This window comes from Harpia harpyja, chromosome 2, assembly GCF_026419915.1.
Source record: "Harpia harpyja isolate bHarHar1 chromosome 2, bHarHar1 primary haplotype, whole genome shotgun sequence".
In the NCBI taxonomy this organism is placed as follows: Eukaryota; Metazoa; Chordata; class Aves; order Accipitriformes; family Accipitridae; genus Harpia; species Harpia harpyja.
In genome coordinates this window covers 33,247,759-33,275,722 of record NC_068941.1, presented here as the reverse complement: position 1 = coordinate 33,275,722, position 27,964 = coordinate 33,247,759, and the positions used below count along the sequence as shown (strand labels likewise).

The 27,964-nt window shown below is 37.6% G+C and overlaps 1 protein-coding gene across 2 annotated transcripts in view; it reads right to left on the bottom strand.

Moving 5' to 3' along the window:
* Positions 1-7,714: 7,714 nt before the first annotated feature.
* Positions 7,715-27,964, bottom strand: part of TACR3 (tachykinin receptor 3) — a 43,740-nt gene continuing 23,490 nt past the window's right edge. For both annotated transcript variants that reach the window (XM_052775192.1, XM_052775185.1), the window contains 2 exons: positions 12,437-12,633; positions 7,715-9,689 (listed from right to left, as the gene is read on the bottom strand). In XM_052775192.1, the coding sequence (XP_052631152.1) occupies positions 9,374-9,689; positions 12,437-12,633 (513 nt within the window). In that variant the 3' untranslated portion in view covers positions 7,715-9,373. The remainder of the gene's footprint in view (positions 9,690-12,436; positions 12,634-27,964) is intronic.

Here is a 27,964-nt window from a genome sequence, read left to right as displayed (position 1 = left end):
ATTCCATTTTTCTCCACCCTCACCTTCAGGCAGGAGCTGTGGGCCTTGCAGAGTTAACAGCCCTGATATGTACTTTGTCTCCTCAGCAAAGTTAATTTAGTGTTTGACCTTAATTTCTAATAGCTCTGGCAGTGATTGGAAAGGCAGAAGTAATGTTAACGGTGCTTTGTCAATTCAAACGTCAAGACCTGTCTCAATATATCTAGAAACACATGGTGGCCTGTGTAGGAGGAATTTAATTCTGTTTCTGTTTTCAATTACCTCTAAAGCCAAGGGCTCCTGGGTGTTTTGGTGCATGACCTGCAAGCTCCTTTATCACCTCCTCAGAGGCCTCAAAAGAATTAAGGCCATTCTGCAATTATTAGTCCCCAAGCCAAACTTATTCAGTAGAACAGGAACATGCATTTTGGGCTGAAGATCATATTACATTGATTAGGAAAATGGTGACCTAGATTCCTTCAAAGCTGTGCATCAAACTGATATGATTAGCACATTTTCCTCTATCATAGCAATCTCTGACACATCCCCATGGGTTTCTGTTGAAATACTCATCTACCAGTGGGAGAAGGGGGGTATAGTTAGTATCCAGCTATTTGGTTGTCCCAGCATCTCATTTCTGAAATCCTGTTGGGTGTTTATTATATCACTTGAAAATTCTTGCAAGGATCTGAGCTCTGTGAATGCACCCCGGAGCCACTACTGGGAGGCCAAGGTGCATTGGGAAATTGCATAGTTCTTTTCCATGGATGAAACTCATGGATTTCATTTAAGGTCTGTCTCCTTCCCTGGAACTTGTGTGTGTGTGTGCGTGCGCGTGATTTGATCTATTTCAAAGACTTTCTGTGTAACACCCACCTTGGTTTGTCACTGTGGCAGGCAAAGCAAATGGAATTGCTTGGTAGAAAGTGATTAGAATTAGGACCTATTGCTCCTACCTCATTCAGGTCTCAAGGTCTACATTGAGAAGAGTTGTAGAGCTCTCTGTGTCAGAGCTTGCAGAGGCGCAGCCATGCTGGGAAACCTGTCAGGTTGCATCACAGCTCCCTCGTGGCCTCAGGGTCAGGCTTCTTTTGAGTTGAAACAAGGAGACGTTGCCCAAAGATCTTGCTATGGCAGGAAGATGGAAGGTGAGTAGGGTGTGTGAGGGGTTTTGCCATCTCCTTTGGAACAGGCAGAGCCAAAGGGTTCTAAAATATAAATGTTAAACGTAAATGTAATAGTTTAATAATAACTTATATTGTTGTGGACCATAACTGCCCTTTCATTTGCTGGCTTTCGTTGTATTGTTATTCACAACTTAACCTTTCCACTCATGCCTATGGGCATATCCTCAGCGAGTGAATAAATTGTAACTTATTTTGGTATTTCCACTGCCTCCTATATAGCCTCTAATAGTAGGGTAATTGATAGTCTAATGCTCATTGTTTTTGGAACGTACTTATACCAAGATTTAAAAAGGAAAACAATAAATAACTGAGCACATATAGTCAGGTTATGTAACAAGTTGTTTAAATCCTCCTGAGCTGCCATGTGAGCTTGCGCCTTGTGTAGAGCTGTAACAAGCAGACGTCCAGTTGATCCCACTGTTGTATTGGGTGACATAGTGTCATCTGGGAGGGAAGCTGGCCAGGTGTAAAGCTAGCCACATCTCTTCCTTGCATGCTGCTGTCTCCAGAAACTGGCCTAACTTAATCATGTTAGCTTAGTAGGACAGAAAGCCTTGCTACAGACACTTAATTAAAGATAATTTCCTAATCAGGCAGACTGATACTTGGGAATACAGGGCACTGGTATTTAGACTGTTTGAAAACGAGATACCTTCAAAGACAGATAACAGAAATACATTAGAAGCTTTTTTTAGGCTGTTGGATTTGTTTGGTAATAATTTTATATTTTCTTCAGTTGTTCATGCTATTTTATTTTTAAAAAGCATATATTTAAAAATGTTTCTTATATGGTAATATACTTACAGACCATTTTTAAGCTGATTCAACAATTCAGTGTTTGATGTTCATCATGGGTGGTTTGTTGCACAATATGGGCATGGAAACATGCTTCTGATCTGATCTTTCAGACATATAATAATTTGTGCCCAAATTCAGAGCATTCTGTGGTTTGTGAATTCAGCATTCAGTAACAAATAATACAACTCATAAGAGCTAGGATAATTATTTTTCCAGATTTGGAAAAATATTAGTGGAACTCCTTGACAAATTCTGTTTATCAGTCTAATTCACTTACAACTCTGCTAAATCTGGACTCTGAAGCTGGACAATTTTGTTAGATATTTGGCATGTTCAAATAAGATTTTTTTTTTCCAGGAAATTTCTTTTCAGGTGCTTTCTTTTCCACAGATTTTTCCAAGGATGAGATATAGTTCAACTTAAAAATCATTTCACTTGGTACTCTGTGATTAGTTTTTTATGCTGTTTACTTAAACGCTATTGAAAAAGTGTTACCGTAAACCTTTTCTACTGGAAGAGACAATTATTAATCCCAGGTTGTTCCATTTTAACTCATCTTTGGCTACTCTGAGTGACAGAGACATTGTTTTCCAAAGACAAAATGCATTTTTGTGGTTTTCTATTCAATCTTTTTTTAGTCTTTCAGGGCCAAAGAGTCAAACTTCACATACGTATACCTAAGCTGTTTGATAATTTTTTTTAATTTCTGTACAAGGTATAGAAGGTACCAGCACAATTAGTACGAGATATTGCAGAACAGATCATTAAGCTGCAAAACTGAACTTGCAAATTATGTCTATTAAAATAATTTACCTGAATAGTTGGTTTTGAACTTATATTTGCAGTCCCAGTGGGGGATACTACTCTTTCTTCTTTGGGATGTAAAGCAGTTAGATCTCTTCCTTGGACAATGTTGTGCAGCTGTAAATGCCACTGCAACCTATAGCCAAACTGACCATAGATATTGCCACCGGTTATCCATTCGTATGTGCAGTTTGATAAGCTGCCGTGATGACTGAGAAGTCAAATGCACAACATCCTCTGACTCTGATGGTCTGTAGTTTCTTTGGTGAAAGCTTAATCCGTCTTTCTGTGATGCCTGATCCGTGCTTGTGAGGAAGTGCTAAGAGGATGTTTGAGCAGTGGCACCAGAGTATTTTGAGGGCTGACTTCTTTTGTGATGAGGGAACATCTACAGTGTCCTGAAACCATCCAACATTGCCAGAAGGCAGAGTGCTCTGATCATACTATGTGAGAGACTGACATAGAGCAAGCTGGGCTAAATTTTGTGCTAAATGGAGGTTACCTCACAGAAGAATCCCCTCAGTGCCTCCTGTGTTTTGCCTCAGGATCAAACCAGAAGGAAGGGATTAGGAGCTGGCATCTTAGGTTAAGATGGGAAAACTATTGAGGAACCACAGGATATGGTGGGGAAAAAAGGAGGCTTATAAATGTCTGCTGTGAGGAGAAATATGTCTGGTTTATGTGGTACAACCTCCCAGTAATGAGATGAAACTATACCCAAGGCTTTCCCTGATTATTCAAGTTGCTCAGACAAGGAGAAGCTATTTAGCTGTGCTTGAAAAAGAGGGTTTGAGGGTTTCACTTGTTCATTTGGCTTGCCATGTTCACCTGGAGACCATACTGCTGTGGTGCTCTTTGCATGAGCCTTCCTGGGTGCAGGATGACCTGAACACAGTGAGAGAGGAAGCATTTCACTTAAGGAGAAGTCTGAGAGAAGTCATTGTGTGAGAGGGATGTTTGCTAAGACAGTACTAGGGAGAAATGTTGGAAGTTTTTGAGAGCATGGTGGATGGTTACACTGATGTTTTTCCTTAGTATACACTAGGACAATAAATGCTTTGTAATGTGGAAATAGCTACACGTACTATGAGAGGGGGTGTGTGTGATTCTGAATACTAGAAATGGTCCAGCCTTGGCAGCATGGGCAAGTTTACCCATGGTAGTTTGGTAGTTTGGTAATTTCAAGGTAAATTTTAGCCTTCACAGAGCTCTCTGTTGACATGTCTGCGCTATTTTTTGTACCTAAGCTCATCTGCTGCTAGCTCCAAAGTCTCTTTACATCCTGTTAGTTTTAGGGGGATTACATGCCTAACAAGCTATGAAAAGTAGTTTTGGACCCAGGGACAAACTGTTTGGCTTGCTGTCTCTTTCCTCTGCCAGTACTGGTCCTGCTTCCCCATACATGTTAGCTAGTTAGGTGACAGCAATGGCATTGGTTGGTAGCCCCGCGAGTGCTGGGGTGCAGGGCATAGGGAGCACAGTGAAGCTCGCTTCCTTTCTGCCTTGCTGAAGTCACCAAGCCCCAGGAGAACTGCTCCAGGTGGGTAGCCTCACTTGGCCCATCACTTCTTGGTGATACACTTGCTTAAATGTTTTTAAGGTTCCAAACTCAAACAAAATGAATGAACACTGTGAACATATTAGAACACAATTCTGAATGCAAAGCTTCCTTTCTCTAGCGTAAGGCCCTACTGAGTAGAGCCAAGGAAAAGCAGTACCTTTGATCTTTGAGGTGTTGCTGGCTGCCTTAAGTTTTTCAGTTAACGTCCAAGAGGTAGGTTTCAGTATTGCAGACAGGAAAAGAGCTGCTGGCTGGGCTGCTCTGTGAAGTGCTTTGGCACTGGAACCTTTCCCTGTCCTCGACTTGTCAGACCTCATCTGGCAGACTCCCTGCCAATCTGGAGACACTCTGCACAATTGCATTCAGGAAGAAGCTTGCCTGAAGTCTTGGTGTGTATAGCATCGACAGACTTGATCTGTTGTTACTCTTATTTGCATATGAATTTGTGGGCAATGTTATAGAAGAGCTGCTGAGTATTTCAAGTGTTAACAGATTTGTACCATTCAGTTGGTGAATGCCTATTGATTAAATGGTTAGGTTTTTTAATAACCTAAAGCATGTAAATCCAAGCAGGCTGGGCAACATGAATTTTCAAAGTGAGCGTGCTTTGGAAATACAATTCATGTGACTGGTGCTGGTCTCCCTTTTTGTTTGCATCACAAATATTGCAGTGAAAAACTTATTGCTGGGAAACTTGGAAATAGTGATTCCAGAGGCTATGTTACAGAGTACTCATAACAGGCAAGTTTGGTATTTGTAAATGTAACCATTTGCTTTGGGAAATCTGATTCCAGTTGTAATCCAATATGCATGTTTCAGTCTTATAGATAGGAGAGAGGCAATCCAATTAGCCAAAAACCGTATACCATGTGATATATGAACCCATCTGTAACAATCTGAATTTAAATACCCACCGCAACTGCTCATGGACTGATAAAGAATTATCTTTGACTGCACTGAAGAAATAATTTTGAATTACGAACATAGAACCACTTGAATCTACTCATGAACAGGAAGACTTAAATTGAACTGAATGTGTTATTTAAGACAAGGAACTCACACAACATTTGTAAACGGTGGTGTATTCTAAGCAGTAGCTCCTGCATCTTTTGTAACAATATGTGGAGGTCTTCATTAACAACCAGCACACAGTAATTGGGAATCTAAATTTAAAGCTCATCTTGAACTAGAGGAAGCAGTACAGCAGATTTAAGTTTCTACCTGAGCTGGGGCAACTTCAAAAGTCTTGGAATAAATGCAACAGGAACAAGTGTTTCTATAAACTTTGTATTTCCTGGAGACAACAGCCTGAAAGGTTTTGAAATTTATATTAGTGAAATAGGAGGTTCTTGTTTACTGCTGCAAAAGAAATTCACTGGTATTAAAGGAGAAACATCCACATCCAAAACACCTGAATGTTTTTATCTAGATAAAAAAAAGGCAGCTTCTAAAACTTGTGTTTTGTTCTCCTTTTCTATACTAGCTCCTTTTGTATGTTATTTTTGAAAATGTATATTAGTATTGGTCAATGACCTTCCTCAATGGACACATTTAGTTACCAGATGTAAACATGCTGCAAATAGCTCATGCCATGCAGTTCTGCCAATGCCTCCCAACCATGACAATAAGACTTAAGCAGACTGGAAGGGAGGCTGTCAAGGGATTCCTGCCAAATAGCTACAGGCTGCAATCTACTGAATGCATCGTGTATGAGTACCCTCAGTTTACTCAGAGTTCATTTTTCCTCTCGACATCATGCTTTTATGTGGAAGACTTGAGACAAGGGTATTATAAATCTCTATTTATGAAATGAGTTTGAAGATCTGTGTTTAAATGTTGTCACATTTAGCTTTTTTTCACTCTGGCCTTTTTTTTTTTTTAATACAAGTTTAGCCGGTGTCAAGGGAATGACAGAGAAAACTGATGCAGAATATATGGTCTCTGGAGATGTGAAGGTTAAACCTGTCCCAGTTCAGGGAGCAATGAAGCCTTTTCATCACATAAACATTTTAGAGACAGACTCCAGTAGGAGCCTTGGCTGAAGTAGTAGGAACTCTTATACATGAGAAGGATTCAGAAGATCTTTGCTGATGCTGTTGAATTGTAGCTGGTTTAGAGTATTATGCCCCTCTCAGTAGGAAGCTATCTCTGTATCTGTCTCTTTTCCTTAACTCACCTCTCAGCAAAAGTGAAGAATGTGGATTGAAGGTTGCAGCGCAGCCGTGAGAGTGCTACAGTGCTGCACCAGGAATCGTCACACAGAAGCATGTGCACTGCATGCAGGCTACTACTTTGAGCAATCTTATTGGCACAAACTGAGGATGACCTGATTTCCTCTACCTTCAGTGAGGAGTGTCAAGAGGCCTATAATGAATTTTATAGTGACCAGGACACTTACCGAAATGTTTGAAGTAGTCATTCAAATGCAATCTGCTGTCAGTTGCAGCTTTTTCTGTGCAACTTGTTTCACTGTGTAACCCTTCATGTTTTTTGAGGCTGAGACAGAGAGACGGATTTGCACCATGTATCATTGTAATGTTTCGTTAAAGCAATGCTGTGATTAAGAGCACGGATTTCTTCATTTGTTGTACAGGAATATCGTGTAACTTCAGAGGAGAACTACAGGAATGGTGAGGGTATTTTTGACACCCCTACCCTACCAAAATATAGTGAGGTTATCAATGGATTACTTGTCCAGGAGGTCATATCCTAAAACACTTAGTGCAATGAAATTGTTTCACTAAGACATAGCTGTGAGGAAGCCACCATTGCTTCCTCAGTATTTGTCAGCCAAGGATCATAAAAGTTATATGAGGATGATGTTTTGTACATTTGTGATGCTGTATTTTTATATATGGCTTTCTAAGATTTATACTCTACATTTAAAAACAATAAGTTAATCTCACTACAACCATATTGTTCAAACTTACATTCATGTATTGATGTTTATCAACACTGAATTTGTAATAGCCATAGTTACAAAAGACACTTTATTTAACAGCTATACATTTTCTGTATGCATGTTCCTCAGCAGTTGTACATGAGCAGACAGAGGACTTTACAGTATGTGTTTGTCATCATCAGGTTAATATGGTTAGGTTCATTTTTTTTGTGTATGCAGCTATCCTGAATCTTCTCAGCAGAGTTGTTAAACACCTGTGAAGATTTTAAATTCTTAAAACAGAGTATTTCAGGGGGAAAAATAGAAAAAATATTTTTATAGGCATAACATGATACTTGCTGGATTACTATACACTTTTTTTTAAAAGGAAAAGTGAGAGTATAACTATGGCATGATGGAAAATAAATCTGTTTTTTCAGAAATGCAGACCATTGAAAAACATGAACTGGCATTTAAAAGGAAAGCCATTAGTGAACAGAGCTCTTTGATTCAGTGGATTTAAGATCAGGCCTTGGATAGGAAAAGTGCAAGTCTGGAATTGTGATACATTTTTATCAGAGTACAGTACTCTAAGACCAGGTTCTTCAGTTATTCCACACATGGAGGGTTTAATGTTAAATACCAGATTTACTTATTTGAGGATGTTTCACCTTATGCAGGATTTTGATTTAGCAGAGTGATACAGCAATGCACTGAAATCACAGCAGAAATACAAATTACACTTAGCAGAATATAGCAATTGACCATACAGATGAATCACAATACAAACATGATTCTCATTACTAGTCTCTTATGATATGCTCACTGTCACAATGCCAGGCATCCCCAGTCGCTGGGAAGGAATGCGGGCTAAAGCCAGCTCAAGCCTTTCTCCCTTCAAACTTCTCTTTGTTAATTGCTTAGTTTTGGTACGATGTTGGGTCAAGCACTCCCCTGTGCTGGTCTGGCTAACTCAGAAGGCATTCACACTCTTTTGCTTAAGTTCTGATTTACTGTTTGAGAACATTCATACAACCAGTTGATCCAGGCAACTGATACAGCCATTTATCTAAAACAAAGGCTGCCCTCTGGTCCCTTTTGTATTAAGTTCAGCTTTCTTTGCAACAGTGATGGTCAGTGGATTTTGATTGAATTGGGTGGGACAGTGTCTGTGTAATAATGCCTAATGTTTTCAGATGCAGACATGTATTTTTACATGCATCTAGCTATGGAAAATTTGGGAAAATAGCCCGAATATTTTTTTTTCTGGTGAAGGTATTTCATAGTGAAACATGTTACTGTATCTTCTGCAGAGAAGTGTTCATTGCCACAGTGGTATTTTTCTTACCTGTGAATCTCCAGTTTAAAATCTTTTGACCTTTCTAAAGGCAATCACAAAGCTCCTGTTAGGGTCACTGAAGGAAGATCTTACCCTTAGCACCAAGACAGAAAGCTATGGGACGTTCATCTAAGCAATACCTCCTCCTGGAAGTATACATTCCATTGGAATCTAATGTTCACTAATACAGAAACTTTGGTAGAGTTTAACTTAGTTTCTTGGAGATTTTCTCCTTTTTAAAAAACATTTTTCATATATATTTGAAAGATTCTACTGTTGCAGACAGAGCTGAACTTCATTCACCTGAACTTCGTTTTGTCTATTTGCCCGGGAATAGGGCTAAATTGTAAAACAATTGAATAGACTTGGGGCTCATTAGGTCTTCATTATAAAGAAATTTTTTTATCAGATGTTATGTAATTTTGTTAGTCTAGAATTAATACACTTATAATAGAAAAACATCGTACACTTCAGCTTCAGTAAGTAAAGGAGCCTGTTACAGTTCAGTAAGTAAAACATAAATGCCACAGGTCAGATACAGCTGAAACAATGTTTTTTATGCCGTTGGCTTATTTTGGATAATCCCTACAAACATTGCCATATATAAGGTGGGACTGTGCTTTCGGACTGGTGCATACATACGTCTTCAAGTTCCTCTTTCTTTCTAAAGCAGAAAAGTAAACAATGCCTAAAAGTCTCATGATATTTATAGCTAGGGTTCATCAGTGGAATTATGTTTGCTTTCCTGTGGTATGACTATCTAGTCCCAAAGCAGGAGAGCATTGTCCAGTGCTGCCCTTCTAGCAACTGGCACCATGAAATGCTTAGGAATAATCATCTGCTGATGTGTGCAGTGAACTGATGAGACTTGAGGCTGTGGAGACGGTCTTGGAATTCCTCCGTGAACAGCCATTGAAACTCGTGTCCCTCGGAGCTGCTCTTTTCTTACGGCTGGCGTGGGTGTTGTCTCCATCATTCGTGTCAAACACCACTGTCATGCTGGACTCCATTCTGGACACAGCGTATAGGCTACTTTGCCGGGTGGGATGAAACCTGGCTGCCTTGAGCTCTAGCTCGTCATAGCTGGACACCTCAATGAAGGGGCACCAGCGGAAAGCTCGCTTGAAGCCAGCTCGGAACCTGGGCGGAGAAATGCTCGGTAAAAGCCTGTGCTTGCTGGAGCCCGCCGCGGGCCCTCATCTGAAAACATACACCATGCTGAGGGGACACTGACTCGGCTAATTATCTTGCCCCTAGTCCTGTTTGTGGTGAGTCAGTGGGATCTTGCTTGACTGAAGTCTGATTAGGGTAAAAATGACAGTGGTAACAGCTCATTTCTGTTTCTGATTTTCTACATACTTTCCCTGCATTTTAACATTGGCATTTTCCTGATGCTCGATTTCCCTTCCTTCGCCCATGCCTAAATAAACAAACACCAGCTTTCATAGCACTGTCTTCACAGAAATTGTTTTAATTTGACCTATGATGAAATCTGCACCTATATTTTCGTCTTCTCTCGGCGAGAAAATTTGTAGCATTCTTTTCTCTAAAATACCATCCCAGTTTCCAGATTCCAATATCCCTTCTGTGTTTCCCTCTCTAACAGAGGTGCTTAAATGGAAATGATGTAATGACTAACAATTGTTCACATAAAATATTTGGAAAATAATTTGTAATAATTAAAGAAGTTCCTAGAAAGTTGAAAACTGAATGTGAACAATGTACAAATGGGAATTTTGAGGCTTTAGCACATTAGTGCTTGCAATATTCATACAGTGTTATTTTATTTCAATTCAGAGGCAGAGATTTACTATAAAGACTGTTGTTACTTTTTGTGTGTATGCATTTCCAGAATAGAAGTTAAATATATTAGAAAAACAATTATCTGTAACCTGAAAAGAACACCTTTTCACCTAGACCTAAAACTTATCAGACTTTCTCACTTGTCTTGCTTCTCTTGTTTTTGTTTCAACAATCAGCTGTGGTGTTTATTGTGTCTGTAAGCTTTTTGGAGCAATGGTTCAGCAGTCCACATTATGAAAAAATATTGGAAGAACCTCTGATAGAAAGGGATTTAGTGAAGGAAGCTGTAAAAACCTAAACATCGTTAGACTATTTTTTTGTCTCACCTTCTATCCTCTTTCTCATGCAGGGCATGGTTTTTCTTCATCTTGAAATAATGCTCTTTTTATCTAGATATGTAAGTAATATCCTAATTAGCCTGGAAGATGAGGCTGTTATAACTCTGATACTAGATCCAGCAGATGTAACAATACTGCATGAATTGATCTGACTCCCAGCAAGAGGCTGTATTTTCCTACTGCATGAAAAGGAAGCAGATGTTCCGGCTTCTTGATTTCAATATGGAACTTAATTATAAGAAAACTTTCACCAGTATTTCATTCTTACATTAAATTCTGAACAAGGTGACCTTTAGTGTGTCTCAAAATTATGAAATTTTTGTTGATTTGTATTCTTTAATCCAGATGTTTAATTTTGCACTGTACGAGTGTCAACATAAGCCACATCATAGATACTGATTTTTTATGAATAACATCTTTTGTAACTCTGCCATAAAAAGTTTTGGAAGAAAATGGCAATGTTTTAGAGGTTTTATGGTAGCAATTGAGAAAATATGAGGTGTGGTTCTTCCTCGCCTGTGATTTTGTAGACACTGGACACCCGGTGAGATCTGCTTTCTGTTGAAATTAATGGGAAATTCGCTATTTGAGTTAGGATTTTGTCCTGGCATACTAAAACTTTACCTGTTCTTTAAACAGTTGTAAATGATCAAAAGGGGCAGAAGGCTGTATGAAATCAGGCATTACCTTGATATTTTAAAAGGCTATGAATGTTAAGCATCATAAACTATCCACATCAAGGAGGCAGACTCCAGTGTTTTTACACCAATAAAAACTCAGCAGGATTTGGTCACTTCATTTTTTATTAGACTCCTTTTGACAAGTATTGCATGATCTTTAGTGGGGTTTTATAAATATTTAACAAAATTGGTATAAAGCTTGCCAGCAATTAAACTTGACACTAGCTGCTCATTCAAAAGAGATTTCAAATAATATTTCAGATTACTTATTCAATACTGATTCATACTGACTGAGTTTGTGAACTGATTAATTGTTCTCGGTGGTCTTTATCCAATAATACTAGAAGAAATACTGAAAAATAGGATGGCCAGGATGATGTTTGTTTAGATCCTGGTCCTACAAGCTGAAATGAAAAACATGAGTTCATTCTGCAATCCAGTAGTTTCAAACTGCCAAATATCCATAAAATCTCACCAAACTCAACAAGTGCAGTGCCTTTGAAATTCAGAGCATAATGCCTTGCTATCAAACAATACTGTAATTTAGTGTTGAGTAATGAGAATATAAATATTTGTTTTATTAGCCTGTTACAGACCTCTGAGCCCAGTAGAAATCTAATGTGAGGTATAAAATACACAATAAATCACATTTTATATGATATCCTTCCAGCACTGCAAAACAAATTTGTGGCTACAATTAGTTAGTGAACATACATTGCACTGTATATCACTAGTGACTGTCTTTACTTCTTTATTTAATGTTTTGCAAGCCAGAAAATATTAAACTGCTTTAGATTTTAAATTTTTTATATGGAAACGGGAAGGGTGGTTTCTGAATACTGAATTTTGCTCTGAAATTTTCAGTAGACCAAAGTATTTACTGGAAGTGTGCATTTGTTTTTTGGGGATTCATTTCAAGTACAAACCTAAAGGAAGTTTTTGTTTTGTTTTCTTTCCCACTAACTGAAAACTATTCAAGTGAAAATTCTTCGTCTTTTATCCCATTTAAACCATTTATATTCTCATTGAAGATATGCATGGCAACTGTTTCATAACCAATTCTTACCTCTTATTAAGACAGCAGTAGATAATGGGATTGTACATTGTGGAGCTCATGGCAAGCCAAAAGCTGGCCAAATAGATTTGCTGAATGTATTTCCACCGATTCAATTGTTGATAGATCCCAGTAACCATGAAGTAAATGTGGTAGGGCAGCCAGCAGATGGCAAATGTCAGCACAACCACAATCATCATTTTTACCACCTGAAAGAAGGAAGTAATAATGCTATTTTACAATATACATTAGCCTTTTTTATTTGGACTAGCATTTCAACATCCATTAATAATTTTCTTTCATTTGATTGTTAAAGTTAGTCAAAGCAAAGGTGAATATGCTTTCATACAATTTTCCTTATAATCTGTCTTTCCTAAATTTCTGTTTATTTTCTTTCTTTCTTTTTTTTTTTTACTTGGCTGGAGATCCTCCTTTTCCTAAGGAAAATAACATGCAAATAATCTCTAGCTTTATTTGTATTGATTCTTCCAAGTAATACATTTGCTTACTTATATTTAGCTATCTAAAATATTACTTTTTTCTATACACCTAATCATGGAATAAGGTTACAGGGTGTTTTATTTGGAGACCTTATTTTGGCCTTTATTGACCCTAGTGCCTTTTTTGGCTGTGGTCAGCAAGAATGTTCCTTGTCCTCAATTATTAGATGTGATTTAAGTGAACACTAGGTTGTAGGAAATGAGCAACTGCAATATCCTGTTTAATTTCAGACGCTAACAGTTTCCTTGGCTGGTTATCATTATTTGTTGTTTTCTGCAGGCATTGTAACATCTGTTAGCTACCATAGTTTCCATTAAGCACAAATGAAGAGGAGCTCTGTTTTGCACTTGAAATACAAGAAGAAAAGTTGAGAGTCATGTAAAATTTTCATTCCTGTCTTCCCCTCTTCAGCTATGCCAAATACTAGCCAGCTACCATTGTCAACACAGTATGTCACACGTTTACACAACAGAGTTTCTTTTTGTAGGTAAAATGAAACCAAACATGATAGATCTGTGCTGGGAGGTGTCTTGTTCATTTGTACTGTGAATACTGAGGAATAATAGGGATCGCGATCAACAGTTACTTTCATTTCTCTGTAGAAGCTGCCGTTTCCTACTGTTTGTAGTGTTGCCAGGAAAAAAAAAAAAGAACTGAAATTTCCCATACCTACACATCTTAGGTTGATATTTTTATAACATTTCAACTAACATAATTGAATCATTTTACATATAAATGTCATGGTGCCGTCCATAACTTGTATTACATCTTCCTGTGGGAAAGATAACGCAATTTTTCATTTAATATCTGGCACCAGTTTACAAGCTTTCCTGCTGGCTGGGACTGTACTGTACATGATTTTGCTTATGAGAATACTTATTATTACTGGTACATATACCAGCTATCACTTAAAGATACAAAAAGGGCATCTGTCCACACATACAACAACATTAATAATATTGGTTCTTCTAAAGCACTTTTCATCAGTTAACTGTAAACCACTGCAGAAGGAAGATCAGTATTATTATAAGGGAAGGCAACACACCAGAACATAGTATCACTTTCACCTTTGGTAAGTGTCCATCTGTGTATCTATATCTAGACATGTATAGATTTATATGGGACTATATGTGAGATGTCTTTTGGGGGAGGGAAGAAGTTGTGACTGTATGTGAATAGACATTTCTGGACTAAATTATGTATCTGAAATGATGCCATAAAAATATGTTGTCAAATCACAGTCTCTCATTAAATGGCATGTCTTTTCTACTCCTTTGGGCATAACTTCCACTATTCTTCTGCTGGGGATTTACACCTGTGCCTTGCACACATTGTACAGGTAGAAGACTCAACTCCATTGTTTCACCACAATACTTAAGCTTTCTGTCCATTGATTTACAGGTGCACTTTGCTTATGCTGTGGTTTTATACCTGCCAGGAATGATAAGTGTTCAACACCATTCAGGATTTCTGTAATTTCGGAACTCTTGAAAGTCCAATTACTTGCCTTGATATTTAATTAGCAAGTCTTGCAGTACCAGCTGTGCATGTGAAATTATTCCTAGAATTATTTATAATTGGAATATCATAGGTACTAAATGGAAGGATTTTTGTCTACAAGTTTTCAAAGTGTAATCAGGCTAATCCGTATTTATACTGAACATTTTACCTGTGCAGTGCTTGAGAACTGAAACAGTAGAGCTTTCCAGCAATATATGTAGTTTAATCTGGTTGAACCCTGTGTCACTCATGCTCCAGAGCTGCTAGAAATCACAGTAAGAGTGCAGGTTGCTGGTTTGGCCTACTAAATTGTGTTAACAACATTTTCAAAAGAAAGTTGTTTGTCTTTTTTCTTACTTCCAAATTCTTATTGGCCAGTTTTCTGTGTTATATTGAACGGCAAGGCAAGCAGCACTTCAAGAGTCTACTTAAAGGTCTCCTAAAGCTAGTAAACCTTCGCAACCTGTGCAAATAATAGCTTTTTGATTTCAACTGCTGCAGTCAAAAATTAGCACAAAATGAATTAAGTTTTGGCTTAACCCAAATATAGTATTTCAGGTTTTCTTCAGAGAAACAGAAATCCCAAAATAACTATTTACACTATGACCTAAATAAAATCCGCAACTAAAAATCTTTTGTCACAATTTCAGGCGATTCAATTCTTATTTTAAATGTTTTAACTTTTTTTTTTTAAAGTTTTGAAATGAAAAATGCCAAATCACCCCTAGAAAAATCACATCTTTTCCTGCAAGGTTACTGTTTTGTTTAAAAAAACCCACTCATCTTTAAAAACAGTGAAATCAGCATAAAATTTTCTTGTTGCTGTTTCTGTCTGAAAATCCATGATTAAATATTAAGTCATCACCATCCTGACAGCAGAAATTTCTGAAGCAAATAGTTAAACTAGACAACAAGCAGAAGATGATTTTAGATGGAAATTAGTGTTTGATTTAATTTGTGAAGTAACAAGTCACTGGAATGACAGACAGTGAAACACACTACGTTCTTAATCGTTCAGGTTTGCAGCTGTTTTTTGTAAATAACAGAAATTACCTAAAAATTTAAAGTATCATTTTTCTCTCAGATAAGGCTGTATCAGTCTGAGTTTCACTGAGGTGAATGGTAATATACTGATATATGTATGTTTAGAGGGAGGCACGCAATGAGGTTTCCTTATTAATGTGTAAAGTGTTTTTTCCTGGAACAAAAACGTGCTAATTTTTCCAGCAAAAAGGGACCTTTAAGAAAAGTCAAGGTTAAACTGTCATTCTTTTGAGTATTTATGTAGCACAATGCACTCATTGACATATTACCTAAGAAGATAAGTCTGTGTGGCATAAAGTTGTTTGAAACACAGGGCAGTTACAGTTGAATTTGAAGTCAACCACAAAAGTTATGAGAGGAATCAAAAAGCACTATTCTGTCCTTGTTTCATCAGCTAAGAATGAGTACATGTTGGCAGAAATGGAGAAAAGAAGAATAAGAGGAAGCTGAAAAGGAGGGAGACTATTCCCAATTTCCTTTCCTCTTTCAGACACAGGCACATACACACTGTGCAAGGCCATAGCTTACAGTTTATGGCTGTAGTTCTTGTCCATCCCCTTGGTCTTTCCAGTGTTCAAGTTTCATTTCCTGATGATATCAATAACTATGAACAGAAACTGCCTTCAGGGTCTGTAAACCCAGAGCACTTGATTTTACTTGGTATAAATCCTGAAGAATGAGTGCCAGTAAACTGTTAAGCTCAATTAGGGCACAGGGAAAATAAGGGAAACAGGCGAAGTATGAATTTGCTGCAAAAGCCTGATTGTCTTTTCCCACTACACTGTGATGTTTCACTAAAAAATCTCCAATGACACTTTGCAGGTTCAACTGCAGAGTATAAAAAGAGCCTCAATGATTTTATTTTCTTGGAGTACTTAGACCTGTGGCTCTAACAATACAAAGTTCTTTTATTTTGTTTCTTTTTAATATGCCTGTTCTGCTTTATTTTGGGGGGATATTACCATTTTTCAATTGCTTTCTCCTCTGTTCTGTGTTGCATAGAATTCATTAATAAGGGTTTGCTCTTGTGCATTAGGAAACGTTTTTAAAGCAAGCAAACCAGAAAATTATTGAATTCTGTTGTGCTTAATCTCTAGCTCTGTTCCTGCCACCATTTCACTACAGAGCTTTCCAAAATGTGTGATTGCAGTGAACACCACCAACCTGTGTCCCAGTGGCACTGTTTTCCCCTGGTCTTCTGTTCAATCTCCCTTTCTGTATTGTGGGCAGCATGGCTGGAGGAAAGGGGTTTTTTTCTCTTCCTGGACTTTTGTTAAAATTAGTTGTACTGAGTCTCTCAGTTGTGCAACCTCAGGCAAGTCTGGAGGCTAGATTTGCAATATGATGAAAAATCAAAGTATTTTATATTTTGATTTTCATCAACATGTTCTGCTGAAATTGTTGTACTTCTGCCTATGTCTAAGAAAAACTATGTCTATAAAAAAAGTTAATTTATGTGCTTTGTAGTCTTGCCCGTTCCTTTAAATCCTTCCTCTCTGAGTAAGAAGCATTCTCTCATTAATGAATGATATGTACTGAGAAAAAGATATATTTAAAAGAACAAACCAGACATAAGTTCACTGGAATTGGAGTTTGCAGGTTTGCTTTTGTTGTGAAACATTTGAAGCACTAAAAGTGAAAAGGAGCTAACAGATTCTGCTACACTTGGAAAGAGCAGCAAATACATTTTTTTTTCCTCCTGTTTTTATTTTGCATGAAAAATAGCTAGAAAAATGAGTCTGATTTAGATGTAGCATTGAGAACAGCTCTTGAAAGATCACGAATAAAATACACTTTTCTGAGAGACCCAGTTGCTGCTGGGGGGCTATAGCAATTCGCATTGCAAGGCATTGATTTGCCATCAACACGCAAGACTTAGGCCACAGAATCATTTCCTTTTCAATCTGCTCTGTAGCTCCTTATTTCCTTTCTAAGTCATCTTTGATATTGCTGCTTCTACAAGGTCAGGAATTTGGCTTCTGATTTAATTTGCACCAATATCGCACACTATAATTTCATTAGTTTCAGAACTTTTACCCCTAGGTGTTATGCAGATGTAAATGAGAAGCAGAGCAAATACTTTCAGAACACATACAGTGTAAGAATGTCTTTGTTTAGCCACTCATGGATATTTTTTGTCCATGAATACAACTTAAACACAGTTCACAGATAATCTCTGGGAGTTGTAATGTGTTTCTCTTTCTGCTCTGTGCTCTTTTGGAAGAAGTAAAATACCAAACTAACATTGCACAAAGTATTTCTCCCAACGTGTTAGGATGCAATCAACAGATCCACTTCCCAATCCCAGGGACATACATGGTACTTGTGCACTAAGCACAAGCACCAGAGAGAAGGGAACACCATTATGTCTTTTGCTTCTCCACAATGCTTAGTTGGAGTAAACCATCTATCTTTTGCAAGAAAATTAGGATTCAAAGGTAAGTCTACTGGTATTAGTACAAAGATAGGACTGATTTCTGAGATGCCAAGTGCTGTGGGTTTTCATATAATTTTGACAAACTCAGGGATTTTCTGTGCTCTTTTAGCCTATAGAAAGGATAGATTCTTTATAGCTGAAGGAGATGCACATTTAGAAGAAGAAAGAATCAGAGAGCTTGGAAGTCTTTCAGTCAGGTAAAGTACTTGTCAATTCTAGTGCTTGACAAATCATTTGTCTTCTGACTTATACTTTCCATCCATTTTTTCTCAGTTGCTTGAAATAGAGAAACTACCTTTCATTTCAACTTGCATAAACCCTTGCTGCGGACAGAATTCACAATCTCTTACTTTGTTATTTGAACTGTAAAGTTGAAAAAGTTATTCTGTTCTAGTGTGAAGTAGCTTTGAATCAGATTGCTGTCTTACAAATGCTAAAATGTGGGGTCCCCCCGCCAAATCAAAGCAATTTTGACATTTTTCATGAACGGTCTTAGCTACTACCATTTTTAAATGATGCTTTTCCAATGTTGCATGGAACACAGCTTTGAGTGTGACTCTAAGGTTCTCTGAACATGTCAAGAAATATCTGTTCCATTGAAGAAAAGGGGTAAATCTTTTGCTCAGGCTTTTTTGCTTGAGAAGACATAATTTTACAAGCATCTGATTGGGGGTGGGGAGGAAAAGTTGCCACAAGTCTTATGTTACTTTATCTAAAGGAGATGTCTCAATTTTTCACAAGAGATTGTTAAATATTAGACAATATGTTAATGTCTGCTGCTCAAACTAAAAGAGTTTTTTTCTGTAACCTAGATGACAAGTAAAAGTAGATGGCTTTGTAGCATTGCCTTGGTCTTCAGCATGGAGTAACATAAGAAGATTATGTTCTTTAGAAAATGACTCTGAGTGGCTGTTGTGAGAACAGCATTACTGGATATGGTTATCCACCTGAGATCTAGTTCTGAAAAAAGTGAAAAGCTGATCTAGTGCTTTTGTACTTAAAATTCACACCATCACTTATTTTACAATAGTTTCCTTCCTGACCTGAAATAAGTGATAGGGCACACTTCACTTCCATGCTTCCAAGCAGAGATGAGATTTGGCGTGGGGGAAACAAAGTAATCATATCTGCTTTTGTTTTCCTAATAGGAGTAGTTGGTTCTTAAGTCTACTTTCTGCCACAATTCTGAAAAAGTTCTGGGACTTTTAATCCTCATTGAAGGCTCTCCCAGAACCTTGCCAATGTTGAATTTTCCATATAAGACTTCAGAGGGATTGGCACATGTCATTTTTTTCTCTTGGAAACTAGACCTTATATTGAACAGTGCAATAAACCAATAAGGCTATGCTGAATTATGCCAATGAATTATGCAAAAGTATCCCTACACATGGTTTGCTTTATGTGGACTCCTATCAATGGAAACTGTCCTCTTGAACCTAAAATGACATGGGTACCTTTGGTTATCTTCAAAATAGGAGCACAGGCTCTTATTTCATATAGAAAACCTACAGTCTTTTGGATTGTTTTATTTTCAGCTTATTGACTTAGGGCAATTAAATAAATGATTTATATAATTAGAAACCATTTTAATGTTTACCATATTTCTCTATAATTTAGCATAAGAACATCATGGGAAAGATTATTTAATACATAGTTTGAAAAACCTCCTTCTTCTCTTTTCTGTTGAGAGGAATAAAATTGTGTTGCCTGAAGATGAAATTAATTATTTCTGGACTGTACTTTTTAAAAATGCATGGCAAAATTCTGCTCAGAAAAAAAACACGGTTAAAGCTATAATTTTATTGCCATCATAATTATGCATTTGGAACAGTAGTAACAACTTCCCTTTCAAAGTTTGAAGCAAAAGTGTTTATTACGTCCTAAGAAAAAAAACAAAAAAATTAATAATGTCCCCCAGTCTATTTTCATTTAAATTGAGTTGAAAGAAAACTGTTAATGTCAGTGATGCTTGAGGTTTATATTTTGTATTTGATGCACTTAGTTTATTTTTGTGACTCCACAAATGACTGTACAAGGTTATGAATTTATTAGGAGAAGTAGACTTGTAACTCACATACAGAACATTTTGGAAATATTTGGTCAGTAAAAAGGTGGTATATGCTCTGATCAATTATTCTTGCTAAAAAGTGTCAGTAGCGTCATTGTCCTGACAGCATCTGCTATTTCTGCTTTTGTACAGACATTTTAGCGTTGCTTCAAGCGTTAAAGTATCCCCACCACTTGGCCATAATGGTCAACACACTGATCACTACTGCACTGGTTTGATACTCCTGTGGAATAAGGTATAAGCTGACCCATGCCCAGGTGGCTGAAACTGTTTCCTAGGAAACCTGCTCCACAGCCTGTAGAAATCAAAGAAACTCTTTCTATCCACCCCAGAAAATCAGTAATGACATAAAGGTGCTTTGAATAGGTTGTTTACAATGTAGCAGTACAGAAACTTCTAAAGCATGAAGTACTTGAATTAAAGGATTAAATTTGTTAGGTGAAGGTATCAATAGACATAACACAGACATCTCTCTGTGTCTAGGTGATAATTTTGTCCTGCTTCTAAAAAGCACATTCGGAGTATTGAAGGTTCACTGCAGTTCAGCTCCTGCCACCATTTGCGATGTCTCTGGGCTGTTTCATCTGGTTTCCTCTTTGTAAGTTTATGCTGTAGCAGAAGTTTAGTGAGGTCTCTCACACTAAGTCTTGAGGAAGTAGTCACATAGCCTTCTGCTTTAACTCAGGAAAGGACATGCTGGAATTATGTTTTCTTTTTACACAAATAGGAACATGTAATGAATGTAAAAGTGAAGTGTATAAGTGCAATACTGGAACTGCAGTTCTGGTCAGCTGAACATACAGCTCTTGGCCCTGTAGTGCTCCAAAATGACTGATTTGTGTCAGGTTTCCCAGACTTTTCCCCACACAGGTGCTGGGCGCCATTCCAGAAAGCTCAACAGACTCAAAACTCATGCTCAAATTAATTTGTTCATGACTTCTCTACAGGGACTCAATGAGGAAGGGGCTTCTTATGAGCTCTCTCTTACCTGTATATATATATATGTATATACACAGGGCTATACATGTTGCAATTTAGTATATGTAATGGGATAACTTTGCAGATTAGATGAGACACATTCAGAGACAACAAAAGAGATTTGAGGTTTTCAAGGTTTGTTTGTATGCTGGTGAAAGAATTTGCTTAGAACTTAAAGAACATACTTTGTCCTGAATGTGGGATATTAAGGTTATCTGTCTGGAGGGTCAGGTCCCAAACTTGAACTTGGGGAGAAGTACACAGAGGAAATGAGGGCTGTCTAAAAAAAACCAACTCCATAGTTTTAAACATTGAGATCATCATCTCCATGCTCAAAGTCTGAATTTTGAAAAAGAGACAGATTTGGTTTTCACTTGTCTTTCCGGTAGGAATCTTGCTTTTATTATTAAGGAATGTGTATAGTTCAATTCAGCAATGCATTTAAAAACACAGTGAATTCACTAACATTAGAGTGGTTTGTTGAAATTTTTGATCTGTTTAATCTAGTGTTACTTCCATTCTTAAAAATATGAGGCATTACTAAACAGAAATTTTTGCCCTAGGACTGTGACTAAATATTTCACATGAATTTTCTGCCACAAGTGATCAGAAATAGAGAAATACAGAGGAGAAGCATCACAGAAATTCTAAGTACACAGTCCTGAGCCTAATCACTGACCATGCAGAACCAGTCTGTTAACTCTGCCCCTGAACTGGAGCTGTTGCCAGCTGTTCTGTAAGAAAGTTTTAACCAGAAAACTTGCATCAGTCTGTCAGTAAATAGTTACACTGTGCAAGGATTATGCACAGTATAAAGCCATTTTTAGAATTTACTGTTCTTTTACTCCCCTGTGATTGCTGCTGGAAGCAGAGATGATGAGTATGGAGTGATGTGTTCACAGTTCATAGCTGAGTTTTAGGAAAACTTGAGCCGACGGATGGAAGCTGGTACTGTTGCTGAGTGTTCTGTAGCTATTTGGTAGATAGAGAGCAGAGCAGGGCAGCTTCCAGTAATTTCATTATATATCACTGTTTTAATGCTGTTCAGAAAATTATCAGAAGGTCTGACTTTATTTTTCCTCAATAGGAAAACTTGATCAAAATGTGGGCAAATTATTAAAAATAGAACAAATTCCCAGAAAAAAAAATATCATGGGAAGGAGAAAGGATGAACCCTGGATTTCCAGAGTTCTAAGCCCATAAAATAGCTCTGTAAAAAATATTTTGGTTTTAACATGCAATGAAAATAATTCCCCAGTACCTCATGTCCCAGTCTTTCCCTAGGCAACTGCTAAGCGTGTGAAGAGTGAGACTATAAAATGAAAATTATGATGCACAACATTAAGAATTACTTTGCTCATTCCCTATATTTTCAGTAGGTATTCCATCCATATACTCAGTAATGGAAAGGGTTTGACAGAACTTTTTAAAACTTAAAAAAAAAGTTTTCTCAGAGTATTGGTTATGCTGCCTTGTACTTCTGGAAAAAAGCCTCTCTGTGTGCATGTGTTTAGGGAGGGGGTCATACATTGTCATTAATGTGTTGATGTTGCAAAAATTTAAGAATTTAATCAAGGGTAAAGAAAAATGCCCCAATCAAGTTTTCCTGTCAATATTCTGTTTGTATTCTTGCTGAGATTTTTAATAGCTATGAGAATGTATTACTGATCAAAATAGGAAAAGAAATCTTCTTCTGCTAGTATTTTCACCAGACAGATATTCATATGATATTCTGGCCGCTATTACCCTTTAGAAGCTTTTGTTAAGCTTATGGGAAAAAAAGGTTAAAAAAAAATCCCTATTCTTTTGACTGTAATAGCAATTACTTGCAAGTGGTGACTTACTACTGTGTTAACAGCAATCTGGTGAGTCTGGCAGGTTATCTGTCTTTATAGGTATGGGACAAAAATGCTCAAAACATTAGTGGAACACTAACATTTGCAGTCTGGTCCAATAATCTACTTCATGACCAGTGCTGACTCACCCATGCAGAGCCATAGAGAAGAACAACAGACAGAATTACCATCAGTGCTTCACAGGAAGCATGCTAAGAAGCGTGCTACATCCCTTTGTGTAACTTCATCTACAGTGTTACAAAACTGGTTTTAGGCATGTGTAACAAGTCAGGCTCTAGCTTTATTAGGATTGGTTTGCATTTACCATGTTAACAAGGATATTTCATACTTCCCATAAATTGCCAGAGTTAAGGATATCATAGTAAGAGATGCCCTGAAGCAGAATCAGAGGAAACCCATCTTTAGTTATTAGTTTTTGCAAGTAACTTTTACCTGTTGCATTTCACTACTGAGCATGACTTGGGAAACACTTTCCACTGGAAAGGTATTGGAGGGAAACTTTTTATGAGAAAGTATTTAATACTAACCTCCCTCCAAACCAGGATATATTCTGTAGGTGCCAGTCTTGAGATCGGCTGCATTTAATGTATTTACTGAGGAGTTTAGTACAGAAGAATAAGAGCATGCCAAATAAGTTTGGTGAAAACACACTTTTGTGCAGCTTTGCTGCTACAGAAGAAGAACTTGGATGTTGAAGAACTGCAGGAGCAGAAATGCAACTTCAAAGTGCTAATCATATACTTCGTGTGGTACCTGTAGTGATTGTGTCTCTAAGTGGGGTCATGGCAGTGACAGATACCACAGAGGAGATAGAAACTGCTGGACTGGTACTGTGCTGGTTTTGGGGATTGTTTTACACTGTTCTTCCATAGGTAGGATCATACTCAGAAAAATTCTGGGATTTGCTGAATTAAGGACTAATAAAATTTTTCTGCTGTGAGTTGTGGAATTAAATGTTGTGAACAAATGAGGAGACAGATGTATTGATTCATTACAGCACAACCAGGTCATGAGTTTAATGAAAGGAATAAATGAGATATTAGGAAGTTCCAGATGAGGCATTTTCAGTGGAATCAGGGAAGTGTTATTACCACTATGCAGGACCATGGTGAGACTTCATTGCTGGCATTCCTTGTCTGGTTTTTGTCACTTGTTGCATACAGATGTTGTTATAGAAAAGAAACCAGAAGCATTTGTTTCATTTGTGTAACAAATGTAAATAAAGGCTGAGAGAGGATATGGCTATAAAAACATCTGTAGAGGTGGCACCACTGAGGGATAAGAAGTAATTAATTGAGCTAACAGAAAATAACAGCATAAATAGAGCTGTCCATAAATAAATTTGGCCTGGAAACTGGAACTCTTGGAGTGCTGAGATTTTTAGAACACTTTCCACTAGATGTAGCAATCCAGAAGGAAAAATGATTTTAAGATGGAGATTTAAGATGATATCAGGGGAATTCTGTTAGGGTTGCCTGTGATGACAGGTCTTGGGCCCTGAGGCTGGTTCCTGTCCTGTTCTCATTTAACATTTTAATATTGAAAGAGACAAACTGACACTCAAGGAGTAAGTGGACAAAGCTCTGGGCACAGTTCAACATCGTCCAGTGTCTGGCAAACAAGGGACGAGTTTGCTTTTGGAGGAGCCTTTAAAAGCTCCTGAGAATTTCTTCTTCCTGGTTTGTTTTGTCTTTACTTTAAGCAAGAAATGTGACAATGTGAAACACAACCACAGTTGTGTTTAAACTGTGTTTAAAGTTTTAAACTGATGTTTAAAACTTGCTGTGTCTCGTTGATATGAAAATCTTCAAATGGATTTAATTTCTAGAGTCATTTCACAAAGTCTAAGATATATGACTAGGTGAGTCTAACCTCAGAGGAGACTGACTTAAAAGTATGACATCATAAAGTTAGACTAGTTTTATGATAGGGAAAACAAAGACAGATTCAGAGCTAATGACTTCAGAAACTTTTAGTTCAATTTTTTGTATTTCATGTAGAGGAAAGACATTGTATGACCCTAACAAGCTGCCACTTTGGGTGGTATTTTTATCACACCTTCAGCTGCCTAAGGAGTAAATCAGTGGATATTTCCAGGTAAGGACTGGAGTCATTAAAAAGCATCTCTGTTTTTTTCAGTTCTTGACTGACAATAGCAGTGGAATGTACAGAACTGGTGCTAGCTGGGGTAAATTGTCCTTCAACCTGATACTACTTAGTCTTTTTGCTTCTTGAATGTGCTGAACAGTGCTTGCTAAATTTGTGAATGGCTGCATGGAAGTACAGCTATGATTTTCCACCACAATAAAGCTTTGGCCTACAAGGCGCTCATAATGCATCAGCATTTTGGATAAATGGTAATTTAACTGTAGCTGTATGAAATTTCAGATAGTCAAGCAATATAGCCATCCATACAATATAAGCCATAGTGCTGTGACTGTTAGATTAGTGAGACCAGCTGTTCTTCAAACAGGGTTTAATTCTTCAGCTTCCTCTTCTGTGTTGTTTCTGTGCCCCTATATTTTTTCTCCATTTTATTTTTATTGTCAATCTCTGCAAAGTCAAAAAGTAGACCCGTTTACAGAAGAGGATTACCGATGGACCAAAAAATTACACAGGCACCTATTTTTGGCAGGATATATATATTATTCCTAACAAATTGAATTTCTGCACCTCAGTGGCCCCACGACAGAATGGGTTGTTCCACTTACCACTCTCAGAAATGTGAAATCAACCAAAGGGAAAGGGTACCTTCCCAGGGGGGAAGCGCACATGCCCCTTTGTGTATGTTTGCACAGTTCTGGAGTGGGCACCTTGTCAGTACGTAAGCAAAGTGCTCCTACATCACCATGGCAGTCATTTTTGTCCATGAAGCGCAAGCACAAATCAACCTACAAGGTGGAAACATTCATGCCCATGAATAAATAAGTGGTGGGAAAGGCACGATGGCAATGTAAGTCTCTTCCACAGTCTGCCGTTACATGGCCAATTGGATGAGCTGTAATCAAGATGCCTTCCCCCTGTATCTGTGTGCTCCAGGACTTGGTTCTCTTTGCATACATAACATGGAGAAGTGAATATTTAGACATACGTGCAGCCTTGGTAGACCATTACCTGAATAAAGGCCAAAAAAATCTGTGGTTATTACTGTCTGACTTTTAAAAAACATTCTTAGGTGATGATTCAGTATAGACCAGGGTGTCAGCTGTGAAGATTTGGCTATCCCTTGAAGTCTGTAGTACAAAGCTGTGTAGAGTAGTTGACTGCAGCTGGTGTTTTTAATGGAATTTAAGATAATCAAGTTATATTGACTTTCTGTCATATTAAACTGCTTGGCTCCCTTATGCCATTTTGAAAATGGAATATAACATATAAATTATTGGAGACTGGAATTCTGGTTCTCATGCTGGGAAAAGCTAGGAGAAGATGGATTGCTTAAATAACTGAGATGATATTAAACTTACCATGTCTTTGTGCAGTCCCCTGGGGTAGCAATTATTTTCCAACCTTGAAGAAGTCTGAACAAATGTCTAGGATAAAAGTGGAGTTTCAAGATGGTGTTGGCAGGAAATAGGAAGTCACATGCAAGACAAATCCTTGGACCCAGAGTGCCAAAACCTTTTGTTTCTTATGGCTGGATGCAAACTTTGATATGAGGTTTTATGAATGGGGCAGTATCTAACTAGTCTGTCTGTCTAGACTTAGTGGTTGCTTGTTAAGAATAAGGATCTTTGATTTCAGAATTACTTACCAAGTGACATGTGAGTTCATAGTGTAATATTCTCATCACCTATTTTTGATGAATAAGCTTTATATTATGAGTATGGTCTTGTTTTTACAAGTCTTTGTCAGCCTTTGTGGATGCTCATAAAGAATTCAGTGTTTCACAGGTTTTGGTGCTACACTGTAATGTTTTGGGCTTTGACTCTCTTGCTTTTTCCCCCCCCCCCCAATTTAACAAAATCTGCCCCTTAATAAACTACTCCACAGTGAAACAATTCAGCTTCTTTCTTTCATCCTGACCTGGTCAGCTACCATTAATGCCAGCAAAAGTATCATTATTTCTAACTAGTGCTTTTCTTATTTTGTGCGATGTAGTATAAAATGTATTTTAATATGATTTCATGTCATGTATTCATATGTGGTAAAAAAAAAAAGAAAAAAGGAAAATCTGCCTTTTTAGTTGCACTGAAAGTCAGTGAGAAGTCAGGAATAATATGCTGAACTATATTTTTACAGCTGTACTGTTATGTAAAAAAGGAACATAAGGACATAGGACAATTCCTCCTGGATCAGACAGTTGTCCATCTGTCCTACTATTCTGTTTCTGACAGTGGCAGTAGGAGGTGCTGTTTAGGGAGATCCCCCGAACCTGGCCATTTTCCATCTTCTATTTTCCTAATACTGCTCCAGCATCCAAAATTATGTTAGAGAGGGGTGCATCCCTGCTTCAGCCTTTCAGTATCTATTTATGAATTTATTGCCTGTTAATTTGCCTAATCCCTTTCTGAACCTTCTGAGATCATAGCATCTGACAGGAGAGAGTCTCAGAAGCTCTACCAACACTAAATTACCCTCTCTTAAAGTACTCTTTCTTCTACCTGCTTTAAACTGCTATCCTATTAGTTCTTGTATATCAGGATTTGGTGACAACAGTTCTTCAGTCACTTTATCTATCACCTTCGTGAATCTGTAAACCTTGATCATCTCATCTCTTGGCCTCCTTCTCTCCCAACTGAGAAGTCCAGGCCATTTTAATCTCTTTTTAAGACCATTGATCATTTTAGTTGCGCTTCTTTGGACTTACTCTAAATCCATAAAAAAAAAAAAAGAGCAAAACAGAGAAATACGTAATACGTGCAAGTGGCTACGTGTGAAGTGTTCATGCAGTAGTTCTTACAAAGACCATTTGTTCAGATCCTGTCCTGTTGCTTACTTCCGTAGTCTATGAAAGAGGGAAATATTTCATGCAAGTATTTAAGAAAATTATTTAAAGTTGTTGGCATGCCTTTTTGTAATATTTACTTGTAGTCTTTTAAGACTTCACCTGGATATTTCTGTTTATCTAGTAAAAGCTTTTCGCATGGTAATTTTGAGTGATTTTTGAATTTACATGTAACCGTTCTGATCCTGACTTGGAAAAATGTGTCCTGCTG